Genomic DNA, 13,416 nt, shown 5'->3' with positions numbered 1-13,416 from the left:
GTGATTTTTGCATCGTTAAGGCAATGGTTCTCTCGTTTTAATATCGTAGGTTTGTACTAATGAAGGAAAAGTGTCATGCACGTACATATATTCTCAGTTTTATTTATTAATATACTTGTCTCATTTCTATTAATATTCGTATTATAATATTGGGTGTATAAATATTATATATGCACCTATAATGTATGCATGATTTTAGTACGGTTTTTACAACATTTTTATAGAAAATATTAACATTAAGGACACGACTTAGGTGTGAGGTTGAAAAGTAAAAAAATTTATAGGAAGGAATTTGAATTTGAAACATCTCAGTTTTTACTACTACTTATTGAATTAAAATTTCAAAAAGGACATGAAATATAAATAGGTTTTGCACCAAGAGCAATGATATTTTGGTTCGCTTAAAGATTTTAGATAAGCCTATTTTTTGCTGATGGAAAGCCCTACTGCTTTCTTCGCGTCTCCCACTGTCTTGGAGGTCAACGGTGTTCATGGGAATAGACCGCCGGAGGAGGGAGCAGCTTTAAGAGAAGGGGGTCGTGGGGATCCCACTCGACTGGAGAAGGTGGCCCAGGATGTCAACATGTAGGACTTGGCTGAAATTAGTGTGAACGCTGTTAGAGGGTCTCAAACATTTTATAGTTTATTAAAGAGTCCTAATTCAAATGTATCATCCACTTTTATAAACTCCAAAAAGAATTCTTTAATTTTAACTTTGTTATTTAATATATTAACACATCGAACTATGAGAGTCATTTGTTCTTGATGGCTCACATCAAGCGTACAATTAAAAATTATAAAAAAATATTTAACCTCTTTAATGATCTTAATGATAAAATTTTTCACACTTTGAGATAAGAGAAATGAACTCATTTTGATTTTTATATCCACGATAATGATAATAAATTTCACGATCCTGAATGCTTCTAACATGATGTTACATAATCACGTCAAACTCTACGATCATTTCAATCAATCCAAAAAAAAAATCCGAGCTTAATAGTACGTGCAAGTGTTACGAGGGATGGTGGGTCCCTTAATGATCAAAAGGGAGGTGAAACTGCAGTTCAATGGCGTGAAAATTCAGCCTTTGAAGGACCTGAAGCTACCGGGCAGTAGTTGGTTTGTTTCAATACCTCCAAAGCTTTTCTTTTTAATGGTTAAGTGTTCGTTTTGGAATGTGTAGGGCGCGCCTTCTTTAAAACGGTATTTCAAGCTGTTTATGAAATCTCAGAAGCCTGACATTATCGCTGTATTTGGACGGAGAATCAGTGGTAGTCTGGCTGATAAATTCATCAAGTATTCTGGTTTTGATTACTCTTATAGGGTCGAGGCGAGGGGTTTCTCAGGTGGGATATGGGTGCTTTGGAATAGCTCGATTCGTCTTAATATCCTTGCTTTCTCGAAACAGTTTATTCACGTTGTTTGCTCTTCGAGTGATAATGTTCACATTCCTCATTACAATCGTCTATGCCTCTCCTGATGGTAACGTGAGAAGTCAAAGCAATTGGCCTTGGATATTAGGCGGGGATTTCAACGTTATCGCAAGTTTGAGAGGAGCGTCAGGGAGGTTTCCAAATGAGAGTGGGTGTTTACGGTAAATTTAAAGACTTTCTCTTTGAGTCTGGTTTGTCTGATGTAGGCTTTCGAGGACCTCGCTTCACTTGGAAACGAGGCACTCTCTCTCAGCGGTTGGACGGGTGTTTATGCAAATAGAAAATGGCTGGAGTCTATGATCAAACTGAGGTTGTACATCTCCAGAAGCTGGGATCAGATCACCGCCCAATCATGTTTATGTTGGAAAAGTTTCAGTCTTGTCAGCGACAATATTCCTTCAATTTTTTCAAGGCTTGGAGCGACCACCCGAATTTCAAACGAATGCTGGACAAAGCTTGGCATCATGACAGACACATCCTAGCAAACATAGGAAACTTTCAACAGGTTAGTAAGAAGTGGAATTTTGAAGTCTTTGGGCACATTGGGAGAAGAAAGGCTCTTCTTATGGCTAGAATCAAAGGGATTGAAGCAGCCCTTGAGTTTCATTATAATGATCAACTCGCCGAGCTAGAGACTGAACTTAAAAAGTAGCTGGATTTAGTTCTTTCCCAGGAAAAAAACTTATGGCATCAGCGTGCTCGACAATCTTGGATTCAGAAGGGAGATACTCGATACTAATGGCCGAGCTTTGGGCATTACATGATACTTTGTACACACTTGGGATCTTGGTTTTAGGGAGGTGATCATGGAGACCGATAATATGGAGGTGTTCAAGATTTGGAATCATGATTCTTTGGCTCTGGTTGGAACGGCGCTGGTTGATGCTGCTCGGGAGCTTCGTTATCGGGATTGGAGTGTTCAGCTTTGTCATATTTCCAGGGAGCAGAACGCTGTTGCTGATCGACTTGCTGTCATGAGTCGTGGAGCACCGATCGAAACTACCGTCTACTCATTGCCAATGGAGCTGCTTCAAGTTCTACAGAAAGACTTGCTGGAATGCTCTAGCTAAGTTCCAGCTCTCTCTCTCTCTCTCTCTTCATGACGTCCATGTACAATTCAGGTAATTTTCTCAATAAATCATCGGTGATCGATATATTTACCGATCTAATATTGGTCAGATTATATTTTATGATCTAACACTCGTAGCAGTAAAGCGCGCCCCATGAACCGCGCTATACGTTAATCTGGCGCCACGTGGGTATATCACGCCCCCTGATCTGCGCTATACCTGTGTATCTGACACGTGAGGTATAGCGCGATGCAAGGGGCGCGTTATACCCTTAAATACCCAACCCTTTACGTCCCATCCTCCCTATAAATACTCTCATCCTCAATCACTTTTATCACACTAAATTCTCTCAAATTCTCTAAATTTTTCTCAAATACTCTATCTTTTTAAGGTATATTTTATAATATTTTTACTATTATATTTTTACTTTATTTAATATTTTACTAATATAACTTTTTTACAGATATATAATAGAAGGCAATCTACTTCGCTCGGATGAAAATTATATATCTCTACACTTTGTTGATACGGTTACATTTTAACGTTTTAATTTAATTTAAATTATTAGTAATATTTAGTTGATTTATTTAATGTATGATTATTAGATTAAGAATTAAGTATCTCGACACTTTGCTGATACGGTAACATTTTAACGTTTTAATTTAATTTAAATTATTAATAATAATTAGTTGATTTATTTAATGCATGATTATTAGATTAAGAATTAAATATCTCGACACTTTGCTGATACGGTAACATTTTAACGTTTTAATTTAATTTAAATTATTAGTAATAATTAGTTGATTTATTTAATGCATAATTATTAGAGTAAGAATTAATTTTTGTAATTATTTATTTTTAGGAGAAGGATCGTGTACTAGATCCTTTTATTAGGAATCTTAAGTTAGTGATACCCAACCGTGTCTTGCCGTATTTAGTAGAGGCTGGATTCGGTTACATAGGTAGATATCAGAGTCACTGTAAGATAGAGTCAGACCTGATTTCTGCCTTAATAGAGCGGTGGAGGCCGGAGACCCACACATTCCATCTTCCGTGCGGAGAGTGCACAATCACGCTTGAGGATGTTTCTATGCACCTGGGGCTTCCGGTGGATGGAGATGTGATACCGGGGATAGCTTCCGGTTCTTGGACTACTTTGTGTCGGGATAGTCTAGGACGTGTCCCGGAAAATTTTATCGGAGGTAGGATACCGTTAAATTGGTTAGATGCCAATTTTCGGGAGTTGAGCACAAACGCCTCTGAGGATGAGGTTAAGATGTATGCACGGGCATGCATACTGCAGTTGATAAGAGGGTTGCTGATACCGGACAAATCGCGCAACCTAGTTCACTGCATGTGGTTGCGACATCTTAGCGACTTTTGTCTCGTCGGATCATTCAGTTGGGGCTCGACAGTTTTGGCTTTGCTGTACAGGGAGATGTGTGGAGCCACTGACTACAGACGTAATGCTATCGGCGGATGTCTCCTGCTGCTGCAGTCTTGGGCATTGTATCGATTGTCCTTTTTATGTCCTGTTGTGAAGAACTCATTCGTATTTCCACTACTTCTGAGGTAATTATAAAATTGATTTTGTATATTAATAATTTTATACAGCGTATAACAAATTTTTTTCCTTGAATAGGTGATCTACTGATAGGAAAAATCATCAAGAGCTACCTGATGATTTAGAAAAAATTAGGGTGCTAATCGATCAAAAGGTTGGCACACAGGTATGAATTTTAATGTTTAAAATCGATTTTAGATTATAGTTATATAATTAGATTATTATTTTAATAAAAATTATATATTATTTGTTTTAGTTTGAATGGGTGCCATATTCTACTGATGATGTGAGGGCGGTGATCCCACCTGAGTTGAGGGGTCCATCAAATGTTTGGATGGTGATGGTTCCTTTGATCTGTTATGCGACCTTTGTGTGGCACTCCACTGATCGCATGCTCCGGCAGTTTGGTTGTTTTCAACCAATTCTGGAAGCACCTCGCAATATGGACAAGTTGCATAGCTTAGATAGACGCGGCAAGATAGATACAGATTGGCTGGTGAGGCATCATGAGTGGGTCGTGTTGTGGGAGGATCGACATCGACGCCTTCCACCTAGAGAGCCCATTTTTATTGACTTCTTGATGCATGCTGGGGATTATTATGAGTGGTTCAACAGTAACGGGAAATCGTTTCTACATCCCGAGGATGCACAAAGGCAGACATTTCCACGATGTCGACAGAGACGTTCACCGACACAGCACCATCGTCCCCCGACTCGTGGACGGAGAGCAGGTGTTTCCGGTTCATCCTCAGCTGCACCAGCAGGATCTTCCCAGCCAACCACCACAACCATATATGATGCCGCAACCATATATGATGCCGCCATCACCTTTCTATTACCAGATGTCGCCGCCGCCGCTTCACTTGGTTTTATGACCCCGCCACCGTCACAAATGACCCCTCCTGGAGGCTATTATGGGTCTATGTTTGTAGATCCAACTTGGGGTTCATATGTTGGATATTTGGCGGGTTCAGCCTCATCACCCATGGCCGCAACACAGACACCTCTTGTACAGTTTTCACACTCAGCGATGTCTGGGTTTTCCTAGTTTTCGCAGGCCGGTGGGATAGCCAGTCATACACCTCCAGGGTCCTTATTCTATGGAGGTGCTTAATTGTCATCAGCTCCTCATCAACCTAATGTACCTGCTCAGGACGACGACGATGATGGTGACGACGACGACGATGACAGCGAGGAGTCAGAACCAGTGATACGAAGAAATCCTCCTTGAGACCGACAGCCACCGCCCTGCGGAACACATTCGCGATGCATGCATCGATAGATTTTTTTATTATATTTGTATTTACTTTATTTTGTTTAATTGTAATTTTTTATTATTTCTCATTTAATACTTACTTTATTTTGTTAAATTTGTTGGACTTTTTTTAATATATTTCAGTTAATTTTGTTTATTACCATTTAACATCAATTATTGTAATTTGGTTATCATTTACCATTTAATTCTTATTGTAAGTTTGTTGTATTTAAATACCAAATTGTTATTAATTTGATAAAATTTAATGATTATGTTCATTTTTTAATATTCATCAGCGATTATCGAATGACATTAACTTGAAGTAAATGTAAATTAAAATACAAGAATTATTATTTGATAAACAAATACATCATTTCCTCATCAATTGTTACTTGATGACAACAGAAGTGAACATGTTTTTTTTAGTGTGTCCTGGGTTTCTACAATGGCCACATCTTCTGTCTTGTCTAGATCTTTCTCGAATATCCATATCGCAATGAATTCGATTGGATTTTGGTCGACCACGCTCCCTCAATAAACTCGGATTTGGTACAATCGGAAGCCAATCTTGAACCTCATCAGGGTCTTTGTCATTACCTATGGGGGGAAACTCAAATTCGTATACCTTAAAAACTTCAGATAGTAGGTATACGAGATCCACAAAATGGTTATAGTCTTGACGTGTATGCGAGCAAGTTGCAATCACATGAGGGCATGGATACTTCAGATCTTAAAAAAACCCGCAGTCGCACGTTCTGTCCCTTAGATTTACTCTTAACGACATAACTTCAATCCCTTGAAGAGGTCGCGGTAACTCTGTGACACGAAACATTTCATGCCTTCTTGAGAAGCTTGTTACAGACATTCCATTTGATGCAGCAATTTTTTTCTGTAGATCTGTAACTAATCTAGGGTGATAGACATGACCGCCTTGCATCCATATTTGAGCTTGTCCCCCCGAGCTTCGTAAAAAGTGCCCCCAAACAAAAATATATAGTTTTTACCAAACCCGCTACAGGTAAGTGACGTGCACCCTTTAAGGTTGAATTGATTGCCTCAGCCAAGTTGGTCGTCGTGTGTCCATATCGATATCCACCATCATATGCGTTCGTCCACATTTCTTTATCGATGAGGCTGATGTAATCGTATCCTTCCTCGTTCTTCGCCCACAAATCTTAAAGCATTGATTCAAACGTTCGAGGAAGTAGTTCGTAACCTGATCAAAAAATGTATAACTTACTAACTTGCTTTCTTTGCAAAATTAAAATGATCAAAAAATGTATAACTTACTAACTTGCTTTCACTTACCCATGCACACAATTAATTGACGCTCATCATTCTTCTTGTACCTTCCATGATAGTTCGCAATAATGTGTCGGAGACAATACCTATGTTGGACAAAGGGTGGTTGCCACATTGGACCCAAAGACTCCATTGCTGCTTTGATCTCAGCTCTGCGATCTGAAATGACACATATTTTTTCCCTCGTGATAACATGTGCATGTAAATTTCGGAGGAAAAAAGTCCAAGAATCTGTATCTTCTCATTCGACAAGAGCAAAAGCAACTTGAAGAATGTTGCGATTGTCATCTTGGACAACTGGCAATAATAAAACTTGCTTGTGTTTTCCATATAAGAAAGTCTCGTCGATATGGACCACAGACTTGCAGTATTTGGCAGCATTAACGCACTGAGGGTAACTCCAAAAAACCCAGTAGAATTGGCATCGATCGCGAAGAACTCGATCATGCATAGGAGGTTTCGAAGTCCACAATTGTCCCAGGATTCAACATTCGCACCAGCCTAAACCAACCTGGAAGTTCGTTGTAAGATGCATCTCATTTGCCATGAGGTTTGACAATGGCATTTTGTTTTGCCAACCAAGTTTTTTTATAGGAGACGGTGTACCCATACTGCGATTGTATAGCTGAAATCAACACTGCAACAACTATATGAGAGCTTGCTTTTACCATGGGCATGATGGCTTGGCATATCACTTCAGAGTCCAAGTTGGGATGATCTTGGTTGACCCCTCCAACACAATATGTGTGAGGACCGTTGTATACTGTTAGTTCCCATATATTATTTTTCCTCTTTATTTTCGATACGCGAACCATCCAATTGTATCCGTTTTCGTGTCGGGCACAGTAACATACATATTTTTCGGTCGTCGATCGGTTGACTCTGGACTGAACAAAATTACGGATATTGTAATTTTTGATAGCCATCATCGCTTCTTCTTTGCTTGAAAACTCCATGCCTAAAGATAACTTACCATTATTTATTGATGAGTAATATCCATAGTCACTGAGATGAGGCATATCTGCAAATTCTGGCCCGTACATTGCACCATAATCAGCTTCATACATGTGTGCAGGAGGGTCAGTTTGTGCCACATTTCCTGGAACTTCATCATCATCGGAGTTGAATTGCGGTGACTCTGGGTGAATGAATAGTCCAGTCTCAGCACCATCTGCATCAGGCTCACGAAGCGGTTCTTCTGGTGGAGATGATGGTTCCTCCATGCTCTCCACATTTAGGTCGAAGAACCTACTACTACTTGCACGCCTTCCCCTTGAACTGGAAGGCATATCGACATTGAGATCGAAAAAGCTCGCAGTCGAATGCCTCCCCTGGAGCTTGAAGCCATCGTGTCAAATGGAAACTGCACAGATGGTTGCGTCGATGGCATCTACATATGGTCAAAGAAATTTGCAGATGAATGCCTTCTCCTTGAACTGGACGCAGTGTTACCATACGGATTGTTCGTGGACCCACCTTGATACATATCGTAAGGAGTTGCGGATGAATGTCTCCCCATTATGGCATTAAATTCATTACACATTACTGTAGTCAGGCTGTCAACTTGATCAACTTGTTCAGCCAGCCCATAGTGTGAGCTTAAAGATTAACCCCGAACAGCACGCACTTAAACAAAATGTGCATACATCTCAATAGCGGCGTCTGAATAATTACTTTGAGCTTCAACCATCATTTGAACATCATCATTGTTCGAAAGTTCGAACGTTGTATAAGTTAATGGCAACAATGATGTTGGAAATCTGTACTGCAACGACGACTTTCTTTTGTTACTTCCAACATGAATCTTCCTCGAAATCTTCGTTATTAGCTCCTCAAGAGTTATGTTTCTCTTGAATGATATTTTAACATGCTCATTTGATACGAAAACAACGCCAGTTTCATCTTCTCGAATTTCAGCATCATAATAAACAATAGTTGAAAGTCACACCATTCTTTGAGTTTAAAAGTGCGGCAATAATATAATTTTATATTATTACATGCACCGTAAAACTATTTCGACGTATGCTCCCGCTTTTCAATTTTACAAACATAAAAATTAATTAAAAATAATTAGTATAATATTTTTTCAAATAATGATAATAAACAATAAGTATAATTAAAAAATTATAACAAAATTACCTTATAATGAAAAATCGTACGAACTTCTAAATCAAATATAAGAAGATTGCCAGAATTATTACTCGTTGACGGAATTGTTGTATTAATTTATAAGAGAGGAGAGATGCGAGGAGAGATGCGAGAACCGGAGGTATTTATAAACATATAAGGAGCGGTACCTGCACCGCGATATATGTAATTATTATATAGCGCGGATCAAGGACCGCGTTAAATATAATTTTGGTACGACGTATAGCGCGGCCCCTGATCCACGCTATACCCCTACGTGGCGTATAGCGCGGAGCAGGGGGGTGCGCTATACCCCACGTGTAACCCAGTCAACGTATAGCACGGTACAGGGGGGGCGCTATACTCCACGTGGTGCCAAATCAACATATAGCGCGGTTCAGGGGGAGCGCTTTACTGCTACGAATGTTAGATCGGGAAATATAATCTGACCGGTATTAGATCGGTATATATACTGATCACCGGTGATTTTTGAGGAAAATCGCCTACATTTCACTTCCATAAAATGTATAATTATTAATTATTATCGACCATTTTAAAGGAACTATAAGTTAGGTCCTTTAGTATAATCAGTAGGACATACTGAGTTCAAATCTTAATATTATAAATAAATAAAAAATGAGTTGAAATTGTTATTTTATAATAAATTTTCGATCTAAATTGACTGATTAATATGTAGAATATGAATAATGTTACTATAAATAGAAAATAAAAGTATTTAAAATTATAATCTAAAAATGAATATGCAGTCAAACTTAATACCTATTTAATATTTAAGTAGAAATTGTGTTAATAGAGTTAATGCTTTATAGACAATAATACTAAGTTTTCTTTATATTATTATTGGTATTTGATTTGGTATCTATTAATTTAAATTAAATATGGATTTACGGTGTAGCTACTACACTCTGATATACTCAATTCAATTTGATAAGATTCGAATTTTAAATCTTATTCGAATGGTTCAACGTCTTATCTTACTAGACCGACTTTATATTAATATTAAGTTTTAAACTAAACAATTAACTAGCAAATATAGATTGTTAATCCTAGTAGGCAGTGCAATTAAGGTCCAATTAACTACTGAATAGAGGTTGTCATGACTCATGAACAGTATTGGATTCAATTAAGGTCCAATACATGAGTAAACATTACGTGGTACAGTTATTATAAGATATATAATAATTAAAAGTAATTATATTAGTGTAAGTATTTTTTTATATTTTTAAAGAAGTAAATTAAAAAATAATAAAAAATTGGATATAAATTTTATTAAAAATATTATACATTATATATATATATATATTAAGTTATTTATTTAAATATAATAAATTAAAATATAATTATAAATTTAATTTAGTAACTTTAATAGTTGGTTAACTGAAAGTTTGTATATTTAATTATTAATCATCATTTTTGTGGTTTGATTAATTGAAATCGTTTAATATTATCGACATGGTTAATTAATTTATTAAATGTAATGATTATGATTTTCTCGAATACACCTATCAAAAATTGTAAAATTTCAAAGTGAAAAATTTCATTTCAATTTGATTAAAAAGTTTACGAACTTAAAATTATTAAAGCTCAATTCAAACTCAGAATAAAAAAATTCAAAAGTTCAACTCGATTAAAAAAAATTAACTTATAATCATTAAAATTTCGACTCTAACTCAAAATAAACTCAATTCAGTTTGATTCAAAATAAAAAAAAATTAAAGTTTGAAAAATTGAATTCAAAATATTTTTAGATTTACTTTAATTAAAATTTGAACTTGAATTTTAATTTTAATTTGAATGTTTAAACCTTAAGTATATGAAAAATTTATATTATGTATTTTTAAAAGTATGTATTTTATTTTAAAAAATCTATAAATCTAAAAAAAATTATTTCAAATTGTTAAGAATTCAAGTTTGAATTCGAATTAAGTCTATTTGATTTGAAAATTAATTATTTTTTGATCGAATCAATTTTGATTGATTTGTAATTTATCTCATCTTATCTACCATTCTAATTTTGGTTTTTTGGTTTTTTCATACCATTTGACAAGAAAAAAAATCTCTTCATAAAGTTGATATAAATTAAAAAAAAAAAGTAGCATTTTAGTGATTAAAATAGAAATGTGATTAAAGTTACATGATCAATGGTGTAGTTTATCAACATTTAAATAGAGGAGAAATAGTTTCCAGTGCTTGCCACGCAATTAAAGCTAGCAAAACTGCACTGCCATGCCGCCTTCCTCCCGCTTTTGGATCTCCAACCCCTAAACCCTCAAATTAACACGCTAGAATTTTCCATCTCTTTCCCGAGAAAGTTTAAAGGGGATTTTCAATCAAATGGCCACCAGACTCGCTCTCCGTCTCAGATCCCATCTCCTCCGCAATCTTCACCGTCAAAATCCCCCAGCTCCACCTACCTTTATATCTCCGCTGTCGATCTCTCATCTCTCGCCACCTCCAATCGCCGCCAACAGTCAATTCTTCACATACCCCACAATCCGCTTCCTCTCCACGTCCACGAGCCGAGTTCCCACCCGACCCAAAAAGGTCGACATCGGAACCCGAGCACGCCAGCTCCAGACTCGCCGCCTCTGGACCTACGCCTTAACCTTCGGTTGCCTTGGGGGATTTGTAGTTTTAGTTCTCAACAATTTTCAAGATCAATTAGTTTTTTACGTCACCCCAACTGATGCCCTCGAAAAGTACACGAAAAACCCTTCGAAAACGAAGTTCAGACTCGGCGGTCTGGTTCTGGAAGGAAGCGTGGTTCAGCCGGGTTCTTGTAAAGAAATGGAGTTCGTCATTACCGATTTGATAACCGATATTTTGGTTCGGTACGAAGGTTCGCTACCGGATTTGTTTAGAGAAGGACATTCCGTTGTTGTTGAAGGGTTTGTTAAGCCTTTTACGGAAGAAATTAAAAGGGACGTTTCGTCGAGGAGCGTATCTACGAAGGCAAGGAGCGGCGACTGTTACTTTTCGGCCACCGAGGTTCTTGCTAAGCACGACGAGAAGTATATGCCTCAAGAGGTTGCAGCTGCCATTGAGAAGAACAAGAAGAAGATTGAGGAAGGCCTGGAAGGAGCTAATGACCGACATTTTTCATATGGTAATATTTTGTAAACTTAATTCATTTTCATTGGAAATTTTGTAAAACATATCGGCTAAGATTGAACCATAGATTGGAGAATCAATTTTTCTAGTGGTATTATAATGAGAGGGCGAGGAATAGGATGAAATCAAAACACTTGAGGCATTTGTTTCCTTTTGATTCTGTTATTGTACTGCCACGATTGTGGTCTTTACTTACCTTGAATAATAGTGCATCCTCAAGAACTTACATTTTCTATTGTTTGATGGATACATTTTCTCTAGTCTCTTGTCATTCTAATGTTATTGCAGGCAAAGCAAAATGGGTTTCTGGCAGTTTATTTTGATTGGCCTTTGGATGATAGTGTTAGGCAATTACTGCAAATTCAGCTATGGGAACATATTGTTTGTTCATGCTAACAAGAATTGTCAAGCTCTTTTTATTTCTGCTAACAAAAAACTCATAGCCGGATAATGTTCTAGTTATCACCTTGTAGTTGGTATGTTCTATTATTTTGAGGATTCACGTTTCTATATGGAGGTTATGATTATCATTCATAATTTGAAACAGATTCTTTCATATTCTTGCTTTCTGTTTTGTTCAAAGTCGATTTCTTCTCTGTGATCATTTCCTTGTAATCTCTTTTGTATCTGGTGACAGTTCTTCCTATTTCTTTTGGGTGTATATAGATTGACAAGTATTGGATTTTGTTAAGTATTTTAGATGTAAAAGGACACAAGTATATTGACGAAGGTGGAGTGATGAGGATTAATAGGGACTCTCTCGTGGGTGGTAAAAGTATGTTTTGTATGATTCAATAATTTTAAATGATGCAATTGTTGTTTCCACTTTATTGTTGGGTGCTAAATTGAGAGGAAAAGGATTTTATGAAGAGCAAGATGAATTAAAGTTTTGTGAGCAACACGAATCGAACGACCTCAGTAGTAAAAAAATTGTTGTTATTCCTTAAGGTTTTTAGTTTGAGCACCATGAATGTCAGAGAATCCAAATTCGAATAATTGCCTCTGTACTGTGTATGTGTTATTAATAAACTAAGAAAAATTATAAACATATATTACTTTATAATCATTACAAACTATTTAAATAAATAAATAAAAATCAGTGGGAAAAGGAAAATTAATGTGGGACTCCCAAAGAATATATATTTTTATATTTTGGTCCCACTGCAATGATGAGAGTAATGGGTTTGAAGCAAATACAACTAAGCATGACTTTGTTGAAAACATCAGTCTATCTACTCCATATTCTAAGCTATCTTCATTTGAGTTTAATAAACTTGCATGGCATATTGCCAATACCATACCATACCATGCATTAATTTATTAATTTTTTTTAGATGAGAAAATGGGAGAGTATATATAGTTCCACCTACCAAATAAAATTATTTATTTAAGAGCTTAGTCTGAGAATATAAATATCAATATATATGCAAATTATTACTCGAGAACTAGTCGTGAAGCTTCTTTGAAATTAACTTGACAGAATTTTCTTGGTTTGAATTATTTAAAAATGATATGGTGGGCAAGAATATA

The 13,416-nt window shown here is 36.5% G+C and overlaps 1 protein-coding gene across 1 annotated transcript; it reads left to right on the top strand.

Moving 5' to 3' along the window:
- The first annotated feature begins 11,036 nt into the window (after positions 1-11,036).
- On the top strand, positions 11,037-12,011 carry LOC120137384 (cytochrome c-type biogenesis protein CcmE homolog, mitochondrial-like). The gene has a single exon (XM_039153143.1). It carries the CDS (start codon positions 11,110-11,112, stop codon positions 11,893-11,895), a length of 786 nt encoding a protein of 261 aa, XP_039009074.1. The 5' UTR covers positions 11,037-11,109; the 3' UTR covers positions 11,896-12,011.
- The last annotated feature ends 1,405 nt before the right edge of the window (positions 12,012-13,416 follow it).

Source organism: Hibiscus syriacus, unplaced genomic scaffold (assembly GCF_006381635.1).
Source record: "Hibiscus syriacus cultivar Baekdansim isolate YM2019G1 unplaced genomic scaffold, ASM638163v2 tig00110656_pilon, whole genome shotgun sequence".
In the NCBI taxonomy this organism is placed as follows: Eukaryota; Viridiplantae; Streptophyta; class Magnoliopsida; order Malvales; family Malvaceae; genus Hibiscus; species Hibiscus syriacus.
Note: the sequence above shows the minus strand (reverse complement) of the source record. Positions and strands in the feature narration are given on the sequence as shown.

What these genes read in the sequence shown, in the direction of transcription:
- LOC120137384 (XM_039153143.1), top strand. Translation starts at nt 11,110, where the DNA reads ATGGCCACCAGACTCGCTCTCCGTCTCAGATCCCATCTCCTCCGCAAT.